Source organism: Salvia miltiorrhiza, chromosome 7 (genome assembly GCF_028751815.1).
Source record: "Salvia miltiorrhiza cultivar Shanhuang (shh) chromosome 7, IMPLAD_Smil_shh, whole genome shotgun sequence".
In the NCBI taxonomy this organism is placed as follows: Eukaryota; Viridiplantae; Streptophyta; class Magnoliopsida; order Lamiales; family Lamiaceae; genus Salvia; species Salvia miltiorrhiza.
In genome coordinates this window covers 38,727,091-38,748,095 of record NC_080393.1, presented here as the reverse complement: position 1 = coordinate 38,748,095, position 21,005 = coordinate 38,727,091, and the positions used below count along the sequence as shown (strand labels likewise).

Genomic DNA, 21,005 nt, shown 5'->3' with positions numbered 1-21,005 from the left:
GTATTTAATTTTTCTGAGCGGTATCTATATAGAATGCGTAGAGAGAGAAAGAGAGAAGTAGATGATGATGTGAGGGAGGGAAGAGAGTGGCCAATTTTTTTAATTTTAATGTTAGGGATAATTTTGTACTCTTACACAAAAAGTGACCAATTTTTAAATTTTTTACTTGATAGGCTAATTTTAAAATTTACTATATGAAAGTGGCTAATTTCATATATTAACTCATTCTTTTTGCAATTTATACTATTTGTGATTAACGTTTATAAATTTTAAACGAGTTCTGGTAATTAATAAGGTTTACAACATGTAAGGAAGTCTATCTTTGAAATGAAAGACTCAACGTAGTAACCCCTCATATTCCCAAGAAAGAAGGACTACGTCGTCTAAAGGACAATATAAATTCAATTCGGATTACACATGTCTTTGTCTTTCAACACTAATAATAATGATCAGATCTAATAAGCCTTCATGTTTGCTAGTATATTTTCACATATGACTTTTATCTTTAAGGCTTCCTTTCTTCAAGTCCGACTTTTTATCTTCTTTAAGTATGATCTTCAGTCTTTGTCAGCTTTTTCTATTCGTAGTTCTCAGCTCTGGCGAGTTTGAATACCTTGTTGCTTCAGATCTGCTAAGTGTGGTTCTAAAGAGAGGGAACACATTAAGCGAGAGGCGGACACGCTGGTCGGGAGCTGATGTTGTTTCCCTAATGAGCCTTGGCAGGGCGAAACCAACTGCTGCCAATGATTGCCCCAAGTATGGGATAACCCTAACGAGAATGGGGAACTTGCAGGCATTGTCTGTGACAATTGGTATCAAAGCAGACCGACGGGGCAAGCCGTTCCGTATAGGTAGAATGAGATGCTTCCCGTTAGGCGGTCTTTGGGCAAGGGGGTCTCTCAGGTGCTTCGAGAATCCCTGGTGCCCGGGAGCAAGGTGTTAGGTGCTGCCCTGCTATCGTGCTCGGTGCGACCACAAGGGCCATGCGCATGCCCGACGAAGAAGCTTATCAGCTCGGCGAAGAAGGAAGAGACCCTTATACCAGGTCCACGTCATATTCAGGGATGTCCACAAATCAAGTGGGGAAGACTAGTGGCACATGATGCCCTTTCCATTGTCACATGGGGCTCTTTTCACCATCGCATGCTCGTTTCCATTTAAGGGCAAGCCGTGGCGAGGATCAAACGTGGACTAACGCATACAGACTCACGGGGTGGATGCTTGAGCGCACTCTGAAGAGAGGCACAACTTAGTTCTGCCTATCTCTAAAGGGATGGAACACATTAAGTGAGGGACGAACGTCCGAGAGGCGACAAGCTGGTCGGGAGCTGATGTCGTTCCCCTAATGTACCTAGGCAGGGCGAAACCAGTTCTTGCCTATGATTGCCCCAAGTATGGGAACACCCCAACGAAAATGGGAAAGTTGCAAGCGTCGTCCGTGATAGTGTTTTGCTGTGTGACAGGATCTAGGGTTATGTTTTTTCTCCAGAATATTTTGTAGTAGCGTATTGCTGTGTGAGCGAAGCTTTCAACTCTGTGACCCTCTTCTAGGGATTTTGTTCATTCAATCAAGTGGTTCTTATATTTCTATTACCTTAACTCTATTAAATGTGGAAGGTAAAAGCCGTTCGTAAGGCTGAGGGTGAAATTTCAAAAAAAATGAATAACATAATAGTTACAGATATATACAAGGAAGGGAGGAGAGGGAAGGCGTAGTAGACCAGCATTTACTTGATGTTCCCATAATAGAATGATGGTTTTCTTAATGCTACTGGGGTCTCTTTCGATTTCGATTGTAAATAAAATTTAAGATTATCTATGAGGCCCCTAAAACGTTTCTCTAATTTTTTCATCTCCTCATAAGTCATGGTAGAATCGAGGATACCATAGGACAATATTTTTATCACTACGCTATACAAACTTTAGACCACTAAAAGTGAGGAAAAACAAAGCAAACGTGAAGAAGAAGAGTTAAAATACCTAGCGAGTACGAGATCGGAGAAAGGGGTTGGAGAAGGACACTGGAATAAACGCTGAATTCGCCGAAAAATGTTGGAATCTCATAAAGCTCGGAGGAACTTTAATGGTGGAAGAAGTAGAGTGGGAAATAACGGGAGAAGAAAAAAATAGTTTGGAGAGAAGAGGTGACGACGGGACAGTTTCTACCTAGGGATAGGAGCCGCATTATCGAAAAGAATAATTGGAAGGTAGAGATCCAACATGATTCAATGTTTGTGATGAATGGACAAAATTTTTACGGATATGAGACGTCTACCTACAGTACCAATGCAAAGATAATTACTAGGTTGTAGATCAGTGATGAATATAATAATTATTCTTTCGGTTGAACATAACAAAAGTTAAGTTCAACCGATCTTGGGGGGCTGCGAGTAGTTGATGATGAGTAATATATGTGATAACCTTGATGATAACTCGCGTGTAACTAATCAAAGACTGTTCACAGACAGTACAAGAATAGCTTCCTTACCAAACTGGGCCCTTTTACAAGCAGGGTATCTTATGGGGTAATGAATCCTAATATATTAAAATATTATGCAGCGCTGGACTCTGCGATCAAAATGCACGGTCAGGTTTCACAACTATGAGTCTAGGTAATAAATCATACCCCTGTATTTCTTAACAGCCCTGTCACAAGAAGACAAAAGGCGAAATTGACGGAAATGTGCATCTGACTCTATAACTCACGAATAGGGATGGCAATCTACCCGCGGGTAACGGATATCCGCGAAAATCCGAACCTATTAGGGTGGGTTTGAGAGACATTTGATATCCACGGATAGTTTTGTGGTTGCAATTCACTATCCATTTAGTTCGTGGGTATGGGTTTGGATACTTACTATCCATACCCGCGAACCCGATTACCCGCGAAAAATACCTGTCAATTACCCGTCATATATCCATAAAATACCCACAAAATATATTTAAAATATGGACTTTAGATTTACATATTAGATATGGGCCACCACATTTTAGATTTAAAATATGTTTGAACTATGTTATTTGTGTTGATTTTTTTTGTATTAAATTTGTTATAAATTTATATTTAAATTCTATATCGCGGGTATCCGACGGATAGCGGGCGACGGATACCCGCCGGATAGCTGGTTCGCGGATACCCGACGGGTAGCAGGTATCCGCGGGTGGCGGGTTTGGATACCATTTGATATCCATGAATAGTTTTGTAGTTAAAAATCACTATCCATTTAGTTCGTGGGTATGGATATGGATAGTCACTATCCATACCCGTCGTACCCGATTGCCATCCCTACTCACGAACGTATGCTGTCCACGCAAATTATAGAAAATGACGAGAATGCCTCTAGAGTAGTATAAATAGCTCATCATTGTATGTTGTAGAAACTACGTGCAATATATTTGAGCAATTCATTCTTTCTCTTAAGCATTCTTCATCTGTTTCTACCATTTTTATGAGAATGTGTTAACAGGTGATGATTTGTTATTGATCTCACTGAACTATTTTGAATCTCCATTTCATAAACTCAACTTATAAAAATAATTTATAAGAAAATTTATGGGTAGCATACTCCAAACAAAATATTTAAAAAATTATTTTTGAGACCGCATTTATCAATTATGCGAACCCTCATTAGTATTTTATGTGAGCGCATTTTTCCATTAAGCAAAATAAAATCGAGCGCATTTAACAATTATGCAAGCAAATTTTTCCATTATTCAAGCGCATTTTGTATTATACCGAACGTCTTTTGCAAAAATTGTCAAGCTCATTTTCCATTTGATGTAGCATTTTATACATGGGCGCATACTTATTCATAGCCACATAAGCAAATAAACAAATTTGAGCGCATACTTAATTCTTAATTCGAGGCACACGTTACAATCTATAATTTTCAAATTCACATATGGTAATTCCACTAAAACAATTCAAGCGCATAGATGGAGCGCATACATGAGTTCGAGCACATAGTAAAGTTGTACTTTACATAATTCGAGCATATATATAACTAAAGATTAAACGTATAATTGGAGGGCATACTTATCTACCTGAAGCACATCCTTATAAAATATAACCAAAACAAAATCTAATTAGGGGCGCAATTATAATTATCTAATTAATTGTATTGCACATACAGGTCAACAAATGTTTAAAATAAGCATATGCAGATAATTATTACCTTGTCCTTTATATTCCCTAATATAGTATGCTCAACAAATATAATGTATAAGAGTAGTGATAAATTTACATAATATGTATATACATAATTGGGGTAAATTTGTCAATTTATAATCTAATTAAAAAATCGATAATTAATGCAATTAGCAGTTTACATAACTAGCCTTAGCAATAATGAAGGAAAAGATATATTGAAATTTTGAAATTTGATTTTATAATATTCTCCTAATAACAGAAGATTCTTCTTTTTTATATATATAATTAACCTTACGTATTTTTTTTACGATTTTTGATGGAACATTAACAAATCCAAATATTTTATTATTTAAAACTTAATTAACAAACAAATTAATCAATATAAACATGAATAATCAAATTAGTTCAGCAAGTGACACGGAGCCACCTTTGGGCCTCCTAATTTTTTTAAATTTTTTTTTTTAAATTTTAGTAATGTTATTTTATTATATATACAGTATATATATAAGTGCAAAAAGTAGGAGGATTTGTTGTTAAAAAATTCCACATAAAATTTATATGTATTTCAGATTTTTTTAATGGAAAAATTGCACCTAAATACACAAACTTTGACAAAAATCCATATTTGACACGAAGTTAGGATTTTACATTTTAATACACCAATTTTCGATGTTGTCCAAATTTGACACGACTTAATAATTTATATGTAATAATTTTATATTTCAAATATTATTTTTGAAAAAAATCACATATACTTCAATTTGAATTTTTTAAATAAATAAAGTAATCCACATCAATTACTCAATAAAGAACTTGACTCTGAAAAACATAAATTTTTAATTTTATATAAAATGTAATGATAACTATTGTTATTAAACAATTTAAATATTTTATAAACAATATTCAGATAAATACAGTAAAATTATATTTAAATGTTAACCAGATATAATACTTAGGTGTTATATTTATACGTTCAATATTTACGTGACTTCAAATCACTTAGTTTTTATGAAAAATATGTACGGTAAAGATTTTCATAATGGCATAACATAGTTGAGTTATGATTTTTTTCTTTCTAAAGTATCATTTTTAATTTTTCTCCTATATGAAGAAAACCCTTTTTTTTCATAAATAATAGAAGAAACACATCATTAATGTTGAAGGGGATGAGTAAAAACATGTTCAAATTAAAATATGTCCTTTTAAAAAAATTGAACTAATCGTGCATAAAATTATTTTTTCTAAGACTAGCTCATTACTTAACTATGTTTTCTTATTAGTGAAGTTTAAATTGGCCAGTAGGAAAACAAATCATATTATTACAACTTTTAAAAATACTAATAAAAAATAAAGTAAGTGTTATATACCGAAAAATGAACTCCAACAAAATTAGAATAAAATATTTAGATTAATTTAAGTGTTATCCTGAAACATACTTATTTAATTACGTATATAATTTTAATTTTTCCCTAAAAAATCAAATTTTATAAAATTTAATTGAATATAATTTTGAATATGTAAACATATATTTATCATTATCTGTGAAATATAAAAATTATTTGATAATGACGATTAATACAAATTTTACTATCAAATATTATTTTTTTAAAATCTAAAGATTTATAAAATGAACCAATATAAACACACAAAACTCAATATCTAATTATTTTTCTTTTGAAAAACACAAAAATCAAAAGTAGATAAAAATATAGAAAAAACAATAAAATTTATAAATAACGATTTTACTACTGTTCTCATAACAAAAATGTACAGCGATACATGTTAACTATCCAAATGTATCTATATATAAAAATATAAATTATCAAAATAATTGATTATCCGTCTCAATGGAGACTCGAAAATTACATATCAAATATTTTATTAACTAAAGTGCACGATTTTTAGGAAAGAAAAAAAAGATAAGAAAAAGAAAAAGAAAAGGGAAAAAAATTGGTTAAATGAAAAGAAAGAGAGTATTGATTTGATTTATATTGTAAACTTCACATTATACATTTTTTCAAAAGTGAATATGCATTCAAATAACTATATTGAGCAATGAAGTTGAATTGTCGGTCACCTATCTAAAAAACATAATTTATGACCATTTTTATAATTTTGGTCCAAAATATCATTGACCCCGCAGATCCTACTCTACCCAGTCCAACCACGTACATGTGATTCTCTCTCCCCCTGCTCTTGGCACAAATTAGTGTAATTGTGTCAAATGTACCTAATGAATGACACAATTGGCACGAATTTACCCATTTGTACCAAATGTGTCATCAGTTAATCTTCAGTCACATTTGACATAAATGTGCGTAATTGTGTCTAGTGTACTTAATGAATGACACAATTGGCCTGAATTTACCCATTTGTACCAACTGTACCATCATAATATGCGTGCCCAACTCGAAGCCCAACCCACACGCAAATCGGAATTCAGTCCGCTCTAACTAAGGGCAAAATAGTCCTAAAAGACAAAAGCAGAAAAGGGAGAGAGCGGAAGGGAAAGTTTCCAGAACTCCGGCCTAACCATCGTCCCCAAACAAACCCGGCTCTCCACCCAAGAAAACAAAACAAAGGCCAAAGGCCGGTTAAACGCCGTCGCCTAAAGGCCAACAAAAAACAAACACAAAACAAAAAGACCAAGAAACACAGCCGGTTAGACGCCGTCGCCGTGAAACCAACCAAAAAACCCACACTACAAAGCGGAGCTACACGGCCGGTTAGATGCCGTCGCCGTGAGCTCACAAAGAGGCAGCGCCTTACCGAAAAGCAAGACCGAAAAGGCCGGTTATATGCCGTCGCCGTGGTCTCACAAGGAAAGAACGCACCATACCAAAAAGAGCAACACGGCCGGTTATATGCCGTCGCCATGAGCTCATGAAACGGAAGCACGCTATCCAACAAGTAGTAGCCATACGGCCGGTTAGATGCCGTCGCCGCTGGCTTCCAAGAAGGTAACGCGCCACCATCCCAAAGGACTCCATATCTGCGAAGGATGGAGACGGGGTTTCCATTGCCGCGTTGAGCAGCAGCCCAGCAGACCGCAGCTCGGCAGAAAGCGTGGAACAGCAAATAGCAGTCCCCAACCGCCCAGAGCAGACGCCAAGTGCTCGATGAAAGGCCCCCTTCACAATCGCCGAACACCAGCAGGCAAAACGGCAGAACAAGAAGACCAGCGCCACCCAACCTCAAGGAGAAAAGCCCAAAGCTCGCCAAAAACAGAAAAGTTGACCTCACAAAACTAGCGAGATCAAAGATCTGCTCCATTAAAGTGACAAAAACAGTGGAAATGCTCACGAAAAACAAATTCACCACCTGTTTGTTAAAAGTTCTGCTCCACTTGTTTATCAAAATACCGAAAACAACGAACACCATCTGTTTGCTAAAAGGCCTGCTCCAGTTTCTCATCAAAATGCCAAACATCCAGCAACAACAAAAGCTCGGCAAAAAAGGAAACAAAGGCCCCTTTTTCCGAGTCACACGCCCGTCAGAAGTGCTACAAAACGCTGAACCAAAACCCAAATTAATACTTAATCCGGACTCGACTGTGAGTCGACATATCAGTTGCAACAACATATTTAATCTCTTCAATGGCATGGGGCCACCATCCCTCCGAACGGGCCTGGTTTGCCATGATATCAGCTGCCGAGTTTCCTTCCCTATAAATATGGGAAATTTGTAAGCGAAAGTCCAAAAGCAACCGAAGGGTACTTTTCCAAGTAGCTAAAAAACGCCACGGAACATCTTCGGATCGAGAGTGAAGAAGGTTAACAATATAAGAAGAATCCGATTCGATCCAAAGGAAGATCCATCCTCTGCTGTGGGCAATAGCAACTGCATACATGACCGCTAAGAGTTCAGCTTCGAAGGCGAAACCAACACCACCTTTGTAATGAAAGCAACCGCGAACCCATCCCCATTTATCACGAAAAACCCCACCAGCGGCAATCGTTCCAGGTGCTCCTAAGGCTGACCCATCTGTATTAACTTTTATCCATTGGCCAACAGGTGGCCACCAATGAACCTCGATCATGATGGGAGGGGGAGCCGCCCTAGACGCCACTCCAATACTACGCATGGCCAGATAGTCCGACCAGGAGTTAGACGTGTTGCCAAGCTTTTTAAAATTCAAATCCATTTCCTTAAACATGACTTTAAGGAACCCCGTAATCATCTGACTAAGAAAACTCTTCTCATTGAAAATGATATTGTTGCGACAGTCCCAGATCTTCCAAATTAAATTAATGATGCCAGCTTTCCAAAAAGAAAGAACTTGTGAGCTAAAATTCTCATTCCAAGCAGCGACAAGAACGCAATGAATATCAAGAAAATGAGAATAATCTTTGTTAAACCAAGCCATGAACTCTCTCCAAATAGGTTGAATAGAACCACATTCCCAAAACAGATGGTTTATGCTTTCCTCCGCCACACCACAAACAGCACATCTATTCGGCCCCATCATACCTCTCGTCATCAAACAATCAACAGTTGGCAGTCGTCTGTGAATAAGACGCCAGCAAAGCAGCGAGCGCCGTTCCGGGATGAACTTCTCCCAAATCCAACTTCCCCATCTTACCTTAGGAAAATGATGTCCTTGAGTAGCGTAGGCAAGGGCCGCCGTGACATTACCATTGACCGAGGACTTCCACAATCTACAATCTCCCTCCTCACCGATAGGGAGTAAAAGAATGTCCACCACCACGTCCGGAAAGTTAATAACAAACTCCGCCGTGAAATGCCAAATACCATCATAGTAATAATCTTCCACAGCTTGATTCAAAAAATCATGAATAAACGGTGGAATTCGAAGCTTATCAATCAACCTGTAACCCAACCAATCATCTTTCCAGAAATACATATTCATACCCGTCCCAATGTAAGCAAACGAGTTATCCACCAGATCATCAACATGTTGCTTGACGCTTGTCCAGAACGGCAAAGAGGCCAGATGATTTTTAGCATAGCCAAACTTGGTCAGGTATCGAGTTTTTAAAATTGAAGGACCATACTCCTGACCATGAATGATCCTCCAGGCCATCTTCATAAGGAAACTGCTATTCATAGCAGAAAAGGAACGAACTCCAAGACCACCCTCCACACGAGGAGCACAAACTCGCGTCCAGTTCACCGAACAGGAAGGTATAATATCCACACTACCTGACCAAATAAAGTTACGGCAACATTTATCCAGGTTATAAATCAAGGATTTCGGCCAACGGTAAATCATCATAGAGTGAGTCACGGAACTTTGTATTACCGAACGAACCAAGCAAATGCGCCCAGCCATAGAGAGATGCATACCTTTCCAACGGGAGAATTTATTCACAATTTTATCATGTATAGCGGCAAAATAAGAGGCACGAATGCGGCCAGTGAATAACGGAACACCAAGATACAAAACCGGGAGCGTGCCCATGGGAAACCCAAGTTCACGCCTAATACCCACTCGCATGTTGTTGACGACTCCGTTAGAAAAAAAAATATTGGACTTTAAAGTATTACAATTCTGCCCAGAAATCTCACCGTACAGATCCAAAATTTCCTTTATTTTACGAGCATTCCTGATGGTGGCTTTGCAGAAGATCAAGATGTCATCGGCATAAAAAAGATGAGTGGGAAAATGAGCACCACGGCTGAAATCCATAGGAGCAAGATGTCGAGAATTGACACAATTTATAAAAAGGTGGCTGAGCACGTCCTCCGCAATGCCAAAAAGATTTGGCGAGAGAGGATCCCCTTGTCTCACACCTCTCGAGCAAGCGAAATAACCACTCAACTGCCCATTATAAAAAATGGAGATACGGGCGGACTGAAAGATAATAGTGATCCAGTTAATAAACTTCTCATGATAACCGTTAACACGGAGCACCTGAGTAATAAAACTCCAACTCATAGTGTCAAACGCCTTGCTGATGTCAATTTTGCAGGCCATGTTGGATTTACGACCCGTGCGATTCATGCAATTAAAACCCTCCGACCCCAGCATAATACAATCATGAATTGACCGACCTCCAATGAAACCGAACTGGTTACCCGAGACAGTTGCCGCCGCCACCAAACCAAGCCGAGTGGCGAGAATCTTCGAAATAATCTTAAAGAGGAAGTTAGAGAGATTAATTGGACGCAGATCCGCCACAGTATCAACAGACTCTTTCTTCGGAATAAGGATCAACGTACTGGAGTTACAACCATTCGGCAAATACGAGTTCAAGAAGAAAGCTTTAACCGCAGAAATAACATCCACTTTAACAATATTCCAGCAGCTATGAAAGAATTTCCCAGAGAAGCCATCCGGACCCGGAGCACTGTTAGAATCCATCCCAAAAACCGCAGCAGTAATCTCATCGTCATTCGGGGTACAAATAAGACGGTTATTCTGTTCCGTAGTGACACACTCATCAATGATGGCTTCCAACAGGGTGCGGTCGACATGATTCTGACCATCCTGTTTGAAAAGATTCGAAAAGAAGTCAATTATATGCTGTTGGATCACATCCGAATCATAAGTCATCACACCATTAATTCTCAAATGTGCAATGCGATGGTTCTGTTTCCGAAAACGAATCATACGGTGGAAGAAGGCAGAATTTCTATCCCCATCCATTAACCAATTGGCTCGACTTTTCTGCTGAAGGAGCATGTTCTTTCTTGTCAGAGTGACATTGAGATTAGCTTGGGCCGCAATTTCCTCGTCAAAAAGATCTGCAGTGTAACCTATGTCAGAAATCTTTTGCTGCACATCCATCAGATTTCGCTGACCCTCCTGAATTTGCGTGTCAACATTACCAAAAGTCGTCTTATTCCAGCTGCGGATGTCACCACGAAGCCTCCGAAGTTTGAACATGACTCTAAAAATCGGGCAACGAATATCAACACTAGCAGACCAAGAATCCTTCACCATATCAAGAAAACTCGGATGAGACACCCACATGTTAAGGAATTTAAAAGGTCTTCGAGCAGTAGTATTATTCGAGCTGCACTTAAAGATCAAAGGGGAATGATCCGAAGTCACACGAGGCAAAGCATGGGAAACAATTTCCGGCCAAATCTCAGCAAATCCTATAGAGAAAAGAGCTCGATCAAGCCTAGACTCGACATGTCTAGGCAGAAGACGTCGACCAGACCAAGTAAAATAAAGACCAGACGTGGGAGATTCAATGAAATTAGTAGCTTCGATAAAATCACAGAAATCCTTGCAAGCACTCCTCGAAGGCATAGCCGTGCTCAATCTCTCATGAACACCCTTGACAGCATTAAAATCCCCAATGAACACCGTGTTCCCCTGAGTAAAAGAAAGCAACTCCTCCCACAAATTCCGGCGAGTCATCTGGTCATTGGCTCCGTGAATAACAGCTACACGAAAATTAGCATTTTGCCAACTGCACTCGGCGATGATAGCCTGCTCCGAAGAATGGATGATTCTCGTAGCAACAGAGGGGTGAGCTAAAAACCAGATGTTGGAACGACGCGTAGCCTTGGAGTTTTGATGACGAGGAACCATGTTAATAGAATGCCAAAAGCTCTGCCTCACTTTATGAAATCTGACCTTGGGTTCAATCAAGCCCACAATAATAGGCGAAAAGGAGTTACAATGCTCCTTAAGAAGCCGTTTGGACTCGTCCGTAAGACCACGGACATTCCAAACAAGCATATTCATCGAATTAGAGAGAATTCCTGGGCTGGGCTTCCCCCAGCTCCACTTCATCAGCCCAACTCTTGGTAGCAATGTTATCCATTGTACTAAAATTATCCGTATTACTATAATCTATGATATAGTCTCTCGGTTTAAGTCCCGACTCCACCGACTTTCTAAGCCTGCTTTTGATATTTTCTTGCTGCTGTAGCAAGGCTTTATTGTGATTGCGGGCAGCTTGATCTTGTTTGGAAGGCCTTCCCCGACCACGTTTCGGCAAATCGGAATGTTCCTGAGTCGCCTGCATCGAAACCGTTTGATCCTTAGCTTTCAACCTCTGCACTTTCTGGTTCTCCAGATCGATGAAATTAGTATTAGTATCCAAGAGCACCTGCTGTGTCTCTTCTTTCTGATTCAAAGAAGGTGTCGCCCGTTCCTCCGTCAACTGTTTGTTAGGGGCGTCTTGCTGTTTCGGACCTCTGACTTCATCCAGGTCCGACGTCTGTTTTTCCTTGTCCATGTTATCCAAAGAGTCATTGCCGCCCATGCACTCATTAGTCTGATCAACATCCTCCGACCTCTGCAAAATTTGCGCAGGCGAAGTAATTTTATCTTGAATCATCATAGTAATATCCAATCTCTTCCCTGAGTTGCTGGGTGATGAGCCAATCCCCTTTACCGTAGATATGGTTTCCTGAGTCTCCAAATTCTCCAAAACCTCAAAACGGTTATCAGTTTGATGATCTCCTTTTTTAGTGAAATCAGGACCAGACAGATCCTTGTGTGTAGCACCCTGATCATCAGATTTTTGTTTCGCAGTTCTTATGCTTGTCGCCCCATGTTTGATTGGATGCCATTCCGGCTCTTTAATGATTGGCACCTCCTCGGTCGGTTGCTTTTCCTTTCTTCCCTTACGACATTTATCCGCCGAATGTCCGGTAATTTTGCATCTGGTACAAAAAAGAGGAAGATATTCATAACTAAAATCAATCTTAAAAGCATAATCCCCATCATCAATAGTGAGATTCTCCGGTAACTTCTTAGCCAGGTCAATTTCCACCAGAATGCGAGCGAAATGAGCAACTTCATCATCCAACGAGTTGCCGTCTATTTTCAGCGGTTGCCCAAGCCAATGACCAATCCCTGTGAGAACTTCCGGATGCCAAAATTCGACTGGAAGTTCATAAATTCTCACCCAAACTTGAGCAAGAGATGACGATTCCTTATAAGGGTTAAAATAACGAACCCAGTCACGCAGGCGTATGGAACCAGCCTTCAAATCCCATATGACGTGAGCTTTCGCTGTGGCTTTGTCCTCTGGAGTGGTGAATTTTAACGTATAATAGCCTTTTCCCATAGGCATTAAAAACCAAGGAGATTTAATCGCCCAAAGAGATTGAAGTTCAGATTTGAGATCACGCGTGGTTCTCGGTTTCTCTCCTTTATTCAACAATAAACGTCCTATAATGGCATGCTGGAACTTGTTGGCTTGGAAAAGTTGCAGATCACGTGGAACTTTGAGAACTCCATTATCACCAATATTGATCGGACGGAGCGCCTGAAATTTATGCGCAGGGATATCAGGTTTTTTGGTACGTTGTGGAGCCGTGATCCTTGCATAGGAGTCTTTAGGCGTCGTAGTCTTGTCAACGGCCGCAGTAGTTTCCGAAGACATATTCGGAACAGTAGTTTCCTTTCTTAACGAAGCACTAGCGGTAGCAACTGACGAGGGTTGAAAGTTATTCGACACCGGCGGGAGGTTAAGCCCCCCCCTTATCTGCCGGAGAGGTTCGAGGCGAGGCAGACATCGCCGGAGAACGAAGGACGGCGCAGCAGGAACTAGGGTTAGGATTTCGCGTAGAGAGGAGAGGTCATGCTTTTTTTCCGTTCACATATTTATAATGTATAGTAAAAGTACTATAGGATTAAAAATAATAATAATTTACAGAGAAATATTGTAATGTATAGTAAAATATACTCCCTCCGTCCCAAACGAAATGTCCTATTTATTTTTGGCACGGAGATTAAGAAATGTGTATAAAGTAGATAAAGTGAGTTGGTGGAAATTATTTAAATATCTTTATATATATAAAAAGCAAAGTAAATGTAATTTTATTCAATTGCAATGATATAATTGGAAATTAAGGGAAAAAATTAAACAAAAACCACCAGCCAATATTCCTTAAAAATCGCAGCAAATTAGTTGTTTAAGCACATCTATCTATTATATAATAGGATTAAGCCTTAACCTATGTGGCATATCTAAAATCTCACCATTTCAAAATTTACCATATATAATCTTCATCATTTATTAATTAATTAACTATTACATTCTATATAAAGATTCATTAATCATAATAAATATAATTAATAACACCTATATATATATAATAATATTAACATTACATATAATCTAAATTAATAAATTTTATTATTTATTTTTTCTACATAAAAATTAGATTTACATGTCTGATAAGAAAAAAATTATAATCTATATACGATAAATTATTTTAATTGAATGTTAGTGATTAGATGTATATTTGTTATTAATTTTATATTTCTCAATAGCGTACATATTATATGTATATGTTGCAATATATTATATTGTATGAATATATATATATATATATATATATATATATAATATTTATATTCTTAATTTTCAATAAAATTAATTTTGAATTAAGTTTGAATTGAGACATGCACGTATATGTAATTATAAACGGGTCCGGTCATTGATTTATATGTTTGCATAATAAGGCACAAATTCTATAAACTGATTACTTTAAAACAAAATCTTATTATATGTCTATCAAAATAATTAAAATTTTATTTTTATTTTTTATAAAATAAATCCATACATTTTATTTATATAGGGAAGAAAAATATATTTTTCATTTCTGCAAACTTTATTTATTTCTGTTCGTCCATTACTACAACAACAACAACAACAACAACAACAACAACAACAACAACAATAATAATAATAATAATAATAATAATAATAATAATAATAATAATAATAATAATAATAATATCTATTCTATAATACGATTAGGCCTTAGGCTACGTGGCATGCCTCAAATTCTTTCTTTTCAATCTCAATCTCCAATGTGGCATTTGAGAATCCAAACTATATATTCTCATTCTCACTTTTAAAACAAAAGTCAGGCCTCCCTTTTCCTCACGCCTCCCTTTTCCTCACCCCATCGCCGACGTCCCTGAATCAGGTCGGCGTCGTCTCCCCCTTCACTGTCTTTCTCTTCTCTCAATCATTTTTTCTCTCTGAAGTCGATTGCACACTCAAATTGAGCCCTAATTCCCCCCTTAAACTACCCGCCTCTCTCTCCCTCTAAATTCAGGCGTCGCCGCCGTCCTAAGGGCGGCGTTGCTCCGCCTCATCTCTGACTCCCTCTTTCATTCCTTAATTAGTTCGATTCTGTTTCCACTTCTTAAACCCATGAGAATTCTCCATTCGAAGCAATTAATACAAGAGCCCTAAGATTTCTTTTTCCTATAACCAGTTGCCGTTCCTTATTCTAGACTCCGGCGAAATAGTCATCGCTGAGGTTGCGGTTCGTCCGCCGCCGAGTCACCGCTGAGTTGAGATGCCAGAGCAGAGCTACCAGAGCAGAGATGCCAGAGCCAGAGCAGAGATGTCAGAGCCAGAGCAGAGATGTCAGAGCCAGAGCTAACCAGAGCAGAGCTGCCAGAGCAGAGTTGCCAGAGCAGAGCTTCCAGAGCAAAGCTGCCAGAGCCAGAGCTAACCAGAGCCAAGTTGCCAGAGCAGAGCTGCCAGAGCTAAGTCATTAAAGTCAGAGCCAGAGCCAAGTCGCCAGATCCAGAGTCAGAGCTAAGTCGTTAGAGTCAGAGCCAGAGCCAGAGTCAAATCGCCAGATCCAGAGTCAGAGCTAAGCTATTGGAGCCAGAGCGCGGAGCCACACACCAGAGACAATTCGCAGAAGGTGGAGCTACTTAGCAGAGCGGAGCCAAAGAGTAAAAGTCTGCCCTAAGGAAGGAAATCCAGAGCTACTAGACAGAGCGGGATGATGAGGACAGAATCCAGCTCTGTAATTAGGGGACAACGACCTGACAAGTTATAATCTAATAATAGCCTTAATTAGTTTAATGGCGAGCATGCGGAATAGATGACCAAACGAATTTACTACTTTACCCCGACTGTAATGCCTATAAATACCTACGATGATGAAATAAAGCACACGCTCTCTCTTTTACTGCTTTAAGAACTCTTCTTTTTCCTTTCTCTCTAGAGTTTGAACTAATAAAATTACATATATAAATAAAATATCTAAATTGTTAGAGTTATGTTTGTTAGATAGTTGACAATTGGAGTCATGGTTGAATATAATTTCATATTTGATGATGCTCTCTCAAACTCTAGATGAGATGATGCTCAAAACTCCAGACGAGATGATGCTCTTTCAAGTTTTAGACGAGATGATTCTCTTTCAAGTTTCAGACAAGATGATGCTCAGAAGTTAGAGATGATCTGTCAAGTTTGCGACGAGATGATGCCCACAATTTGGTTGGTCTTAAAACTCCAAATGATACGATGTTCGATAAATCAGTTATGGTCTTTTAAATATCAGGCGAGATTATTTTCATAATTAGTTATGCTTTTAGAAGTTCGGAATTATATGATACTCACAATTCAATTATAATTTTTCAAACTCCATATAAAATTATGGTCAAAAGGCAAAATAAAAAAAATTGAACAAAATTAATAAATCTTGTAACAACAAATGCAACAAATCAATCCACCATCATACCTATGTCAAATTTATATGTATTTCTACTTTTTTTTTTCTTACGCGTTAACTTTTTATAAAATTTCATATGAAAACTAATGGGTATTTTTATGATCTCAACAAAATTAATAATATAATTGCTAAAAGTTGTTGAGATTAATATAATTTAAAATGTATTACTAATTTAATTTAATTAATTATATAAATAATTTACATAAAAAATTATTTTATATAATTATCATAAGAATAACATAAAATATATAAATTACAAGAAAATATGTACCCGTCGAATTTCGACGGGTAATACACTAGTAATATTTAAATGCACAATGGTCAAGGACAATTGGGTTCCAAACGGTTTTTATTTTTCATTTTTTGTTTAAGCACATAATATTTAAATGTTACAAATCAATTAATTCTCCCAATACGGTGGTACTATGTTTGCAAAATTAATTTTAAATTTTAATTTGAATAAATTGTAATTGCCTTTTCTTTCCCTTTCTTTTATTTTTATTTTTATTTTCTCTATTCTATTGTTACATTCTTCCTAAAATTTTTATTATTATGTTCATTGTTATATGTAATTTTAGTGGATGCTCGATTGAATAAAATCAGTTCTAAAAACTTCAAAAAAAATGTCGATTGGAAAATCTATATCTATATATATATAGAGATAAATATATGTATATATATATTTATTATTTTATTCTATATAAAAATAGAATAATGAATAATTTGTTTTTAAAATAATTAATATTCTAAAATAACCATGAATGCTTTACTTAAAAAATTAAGTTTTGAAGAAAAAAAATCTATTCTTTTTGTTACTTGTGGACAATTATATGTCTTAATTTATTATGTTTTTCTCTTAAGTGCAATTGTTTTTTCTATTTCTATATAATTTTCATTGAGATAAAATATGCAATATGTAATTATAGGGGAGGGCTAGAATAAAAACACTCTTAAGTGTATAAAATATAAATGATTTTCAGCCCTTAGATCATCAAGATCTACGGTTGATTCGTAACCCTGTTGGATGAATTCGTTGTCCTGAGTTCGAATCCCAAAGGTAACAAAAAATTATTTTTTGCAATTCGTAACCATGTTGGATGAATTCGTAACCCTGTTGGATAAAATTCGTACATTAAAAAACGTTTATATTTTATACACTTAAGAGTGTTTTTATTCTAGCTCACCCCTGTAATTATATATCTTAAACAAAAGGTCATAAAAACTTTTTAATTTGATAGTATAAATCAATTTAAAATAAGCAAGTTTTGATTATTAATAATTTATCTCTCTATGTATAATTTCTCAACGAAACCTTTATATATATATATATATATATTAGGGTTTTTCTTTATTTTTAAAATTAATCAAATTCTTGAAAGTTGATAATATTGATCCACTTAAGCATCTTTTTAACATTTTGTAATTTTTCTCATTGTTATCTTTTATTTATTTATATTTATTTATGACATTTCGATTTTTCGTATTATGTAGTCCTATTTATTTTATACTGAAAATTTGTTAATACGATATAATATTACTATTATAAAAAGATAAATACTCCCTCCGTCACCAAAAATGGCGCACAATTACTATATTCGACGTCCATGAAAAATGGGGCACTTTCCTTTTGAGTACATGGGCCCACCTATTTTCCTTATATTCTATTCTTACAAATACATTTTATTAATAAAAAAATCAATTTTAATTAATTCAATCTCAACCACTCATTTCATATACATTTTCTCCGCGAACCACTCACTTTATTAAAACTTGTGCCCAAATAATGTGCTCCATTTTTTATGAAGGAAGGGAGTATTATATATGTGCAGCTCATGCAAGTCTTGAATCATAATCACCGCGCATCGCGCGGGAGGTACGCTAGTTAAGTATAGAGAGAGAGTGTATTGCCAAAAAAGGAAACAGGACATTTCGTTTGGGACAGCCCGAAAAGGAAAACAGGACATTTCGTTTGGGACGGAGGGAGTAATACAGAGAAATTGAACAAAATTGATAATTTACATTACATAATACAAAATTGATAATTTACATTACATTCAAAAGTATTGTATTGAATAGATGAGCCTATTTAAGCTCATATATATTTATTCTTCATATGCGTCACAACAAAAATAAGTTATAGTATAAAAAAATGAGCCACAAAAAAATAACACATCTAAACAGAAAAAAAAAAAAGTGTTCTACTAATTTATTTTATTGAGTTTTGAAAGAAATAAATAAATTTAAAGTTTTTAGAAATTAAAAAGTTATTCCTTAGCTTCATCAATAAAATCCTTAATTAAACTCAAGCAAATTGGATTCAAACTATTCCCTTTGTTGGCCTCAAACGAATTGGGCTACCCAATTGGCCTCAAGAAAATTGGGCTATTATGTAATTATATTAAATAAATAATAATTATACTATTATGTAAATTTTATTTTTTCTTGCGATATTCATAAATAGATATGAGTATTCTATATCTATGTTATAACTTAGTTACCGTGACCAATTCTATCCAATATCTTAAAAAATTAATTACATTTAACAAACAATAATTTTAGATAACAAACAAAAATAAATAAACAATACTCCCCCCGTCCCTGAAATAAGTTCATCTTTTTCCATTTTGGGACGTCCCCAAATAAGTTCCTCTTTCTTTCTTTCTATTTTTGGACAACTACCACACCACTAATAATACTTTATTTATTCTTACTTTTCACTTTTTCACCACTCCCAATACTAATTATACCACTTTTTCACCTTTTCACCACTCCCAATACTAATTATAACATATTTTTCTCCACTATCAATACATTTTACCATTTTCCTTAAAACCCGTGCCGTCCCCAAAGAGGAACTTATTTTGGGGACGGAGGGAGTATTATAAAATAGGCTGTTTGAGCAACCTTAATTTTATTTCAAAATCAGCATCACTTCACATATTTCTAATTTCTTCATCAACGTCACTTATTTTATTTCTTCATCAGTAATGTTTCCTCTTCCCTCTACTTTTTTTTACTGTATTTATTGAATCTAACCAAAAATATATAACTTGACAAACACACCTTTAGTAACAATAGATCGCCCGAATTACAGATTACATTCATAGGCAGATTTGTGAATATCTGCACACTTCAAACAAAAATATCTTCATTTTTTCGTAGATTAGTTTTTCATTTGTTTTGTGTTTATGGCATTATTTTTGGTAGATCTTTTTTTTTTTTTTGAATAGGTAGATATCTATTTTTAAAACAGAAGTGCTGAGCGCTCGCTGGGACGCAGCGAGCGCTGGGTGTCCAACGCACGCTGGGACTCAGCGAGTGCTGGGTGTCCGGCGTTGGCTTCTTCAGCCGCGTCCGCTGCTACCCAGCCAGCAATGGAAACAATGAAAATTTCATAAATCTGATATTTATAGGCTAAAGTGATCTGCAAATCGACTCCAGATTTGGCAGATTTCAAAATTCAAAAGCTTTTTTATCTTCTTATTTTTTGGTTTTATTTATTTCCAAAATTATAAAATTCTACTAATTATAAAAATATTTAATTTCCATATCAAATTAATGATCACGATAAAAGCTTTTATTTGATATATTTTATGTAAATATTTGATTTAAAATGTAAAAATTATATTTTAAATATTTTTAAAAAATATATCTCCTCCTCTCATCCTTTTTTTTGAATAATTCTATTTTTTAATTTTGTTTTTATTTTTTTAACTTTTTTTTTTGCCTTTTCATTATGTCAATTTTTATTATTATGAATTCTTAATTATTTTTTGCTTTTTTTTAATATTCAGCCCAAATATATTTAGTTGAATTTAATTTTTCAGTATACTTATAAATATGATAATTGAGTTAGTGTCAATTTTCTGAAACTATATATATAAAAAAAAATTCTCGTGCATAGCATGACGTGCAAATGGTAGTTTAGATATAATATGTAATTTGGATCTTATAAAATAATTAATTTCATAGAAAATTTTAAGTAATAGTACTTTTTAGGCAAAAAAATTTACGTAATACTCCCTCCGTCCGCCAAAAGTATTCCACAATTACTATATTTCGTAAAAAGTATTCCACTTTCCTTTTTAAGCCATGGTCCCACCATCCACCTTAATATTTTATCCTTACAAACACTCTTTATTTACAAAAAACCCACCCCAAATTCAATCTCAACCACAAATCTCATAAAGTGGTGGGGCTCTTTCTCCACTACATCAATATCATCATACATTTTATTAAACTCCGTGCCCGGCCAAAGTGGAATAGTTTTGGCGGACGGAGGGAGTATATTAATCGTTGATCAATAAGTGATAAAAAATAAAAAACTTAATCAAGTTTATATATAGAGTATTCAAACTAACCGAATTGAGCCCAAACTATATTATATATAGAACTAAAAAAACAACTCAAACCATACTAAAAGTCAAAGTAATTG

General features: G+C 35.9%; 1 protein-coding gene across 1 annotated transcript; it reads right to left on the bottom strand.

Annotated features, from left to right (window-relative positions):
* Positions 1-11,817: 11,817 nt before the first annotated feature.
* LOC130994202 (uncharacterized) lies at positions 11,818-13,464 on the bottom strand. The gene has a single exon (XM_057919236.1). The coding sequence runs from the start codon at positions 13,462-13,464 to the stop codon at positions 11,818-11,820; it is 1,647 nt and encodes a 548-aa protein (XP_057775219.1).
* Between the last annotated feature and the right edge of the window lie 7,541 nt (positions 13,465-21,005).

What these genes read in the sequence shown, in the direction of transcription:
- LOC130994202 (XM_057919236.1), bottom strand. Translation starts at nt 13,464, where the DNA reads ATGTCTTCGGAAACTACTGCGGCCGTTGACAAGACTACGACGCCTAAA.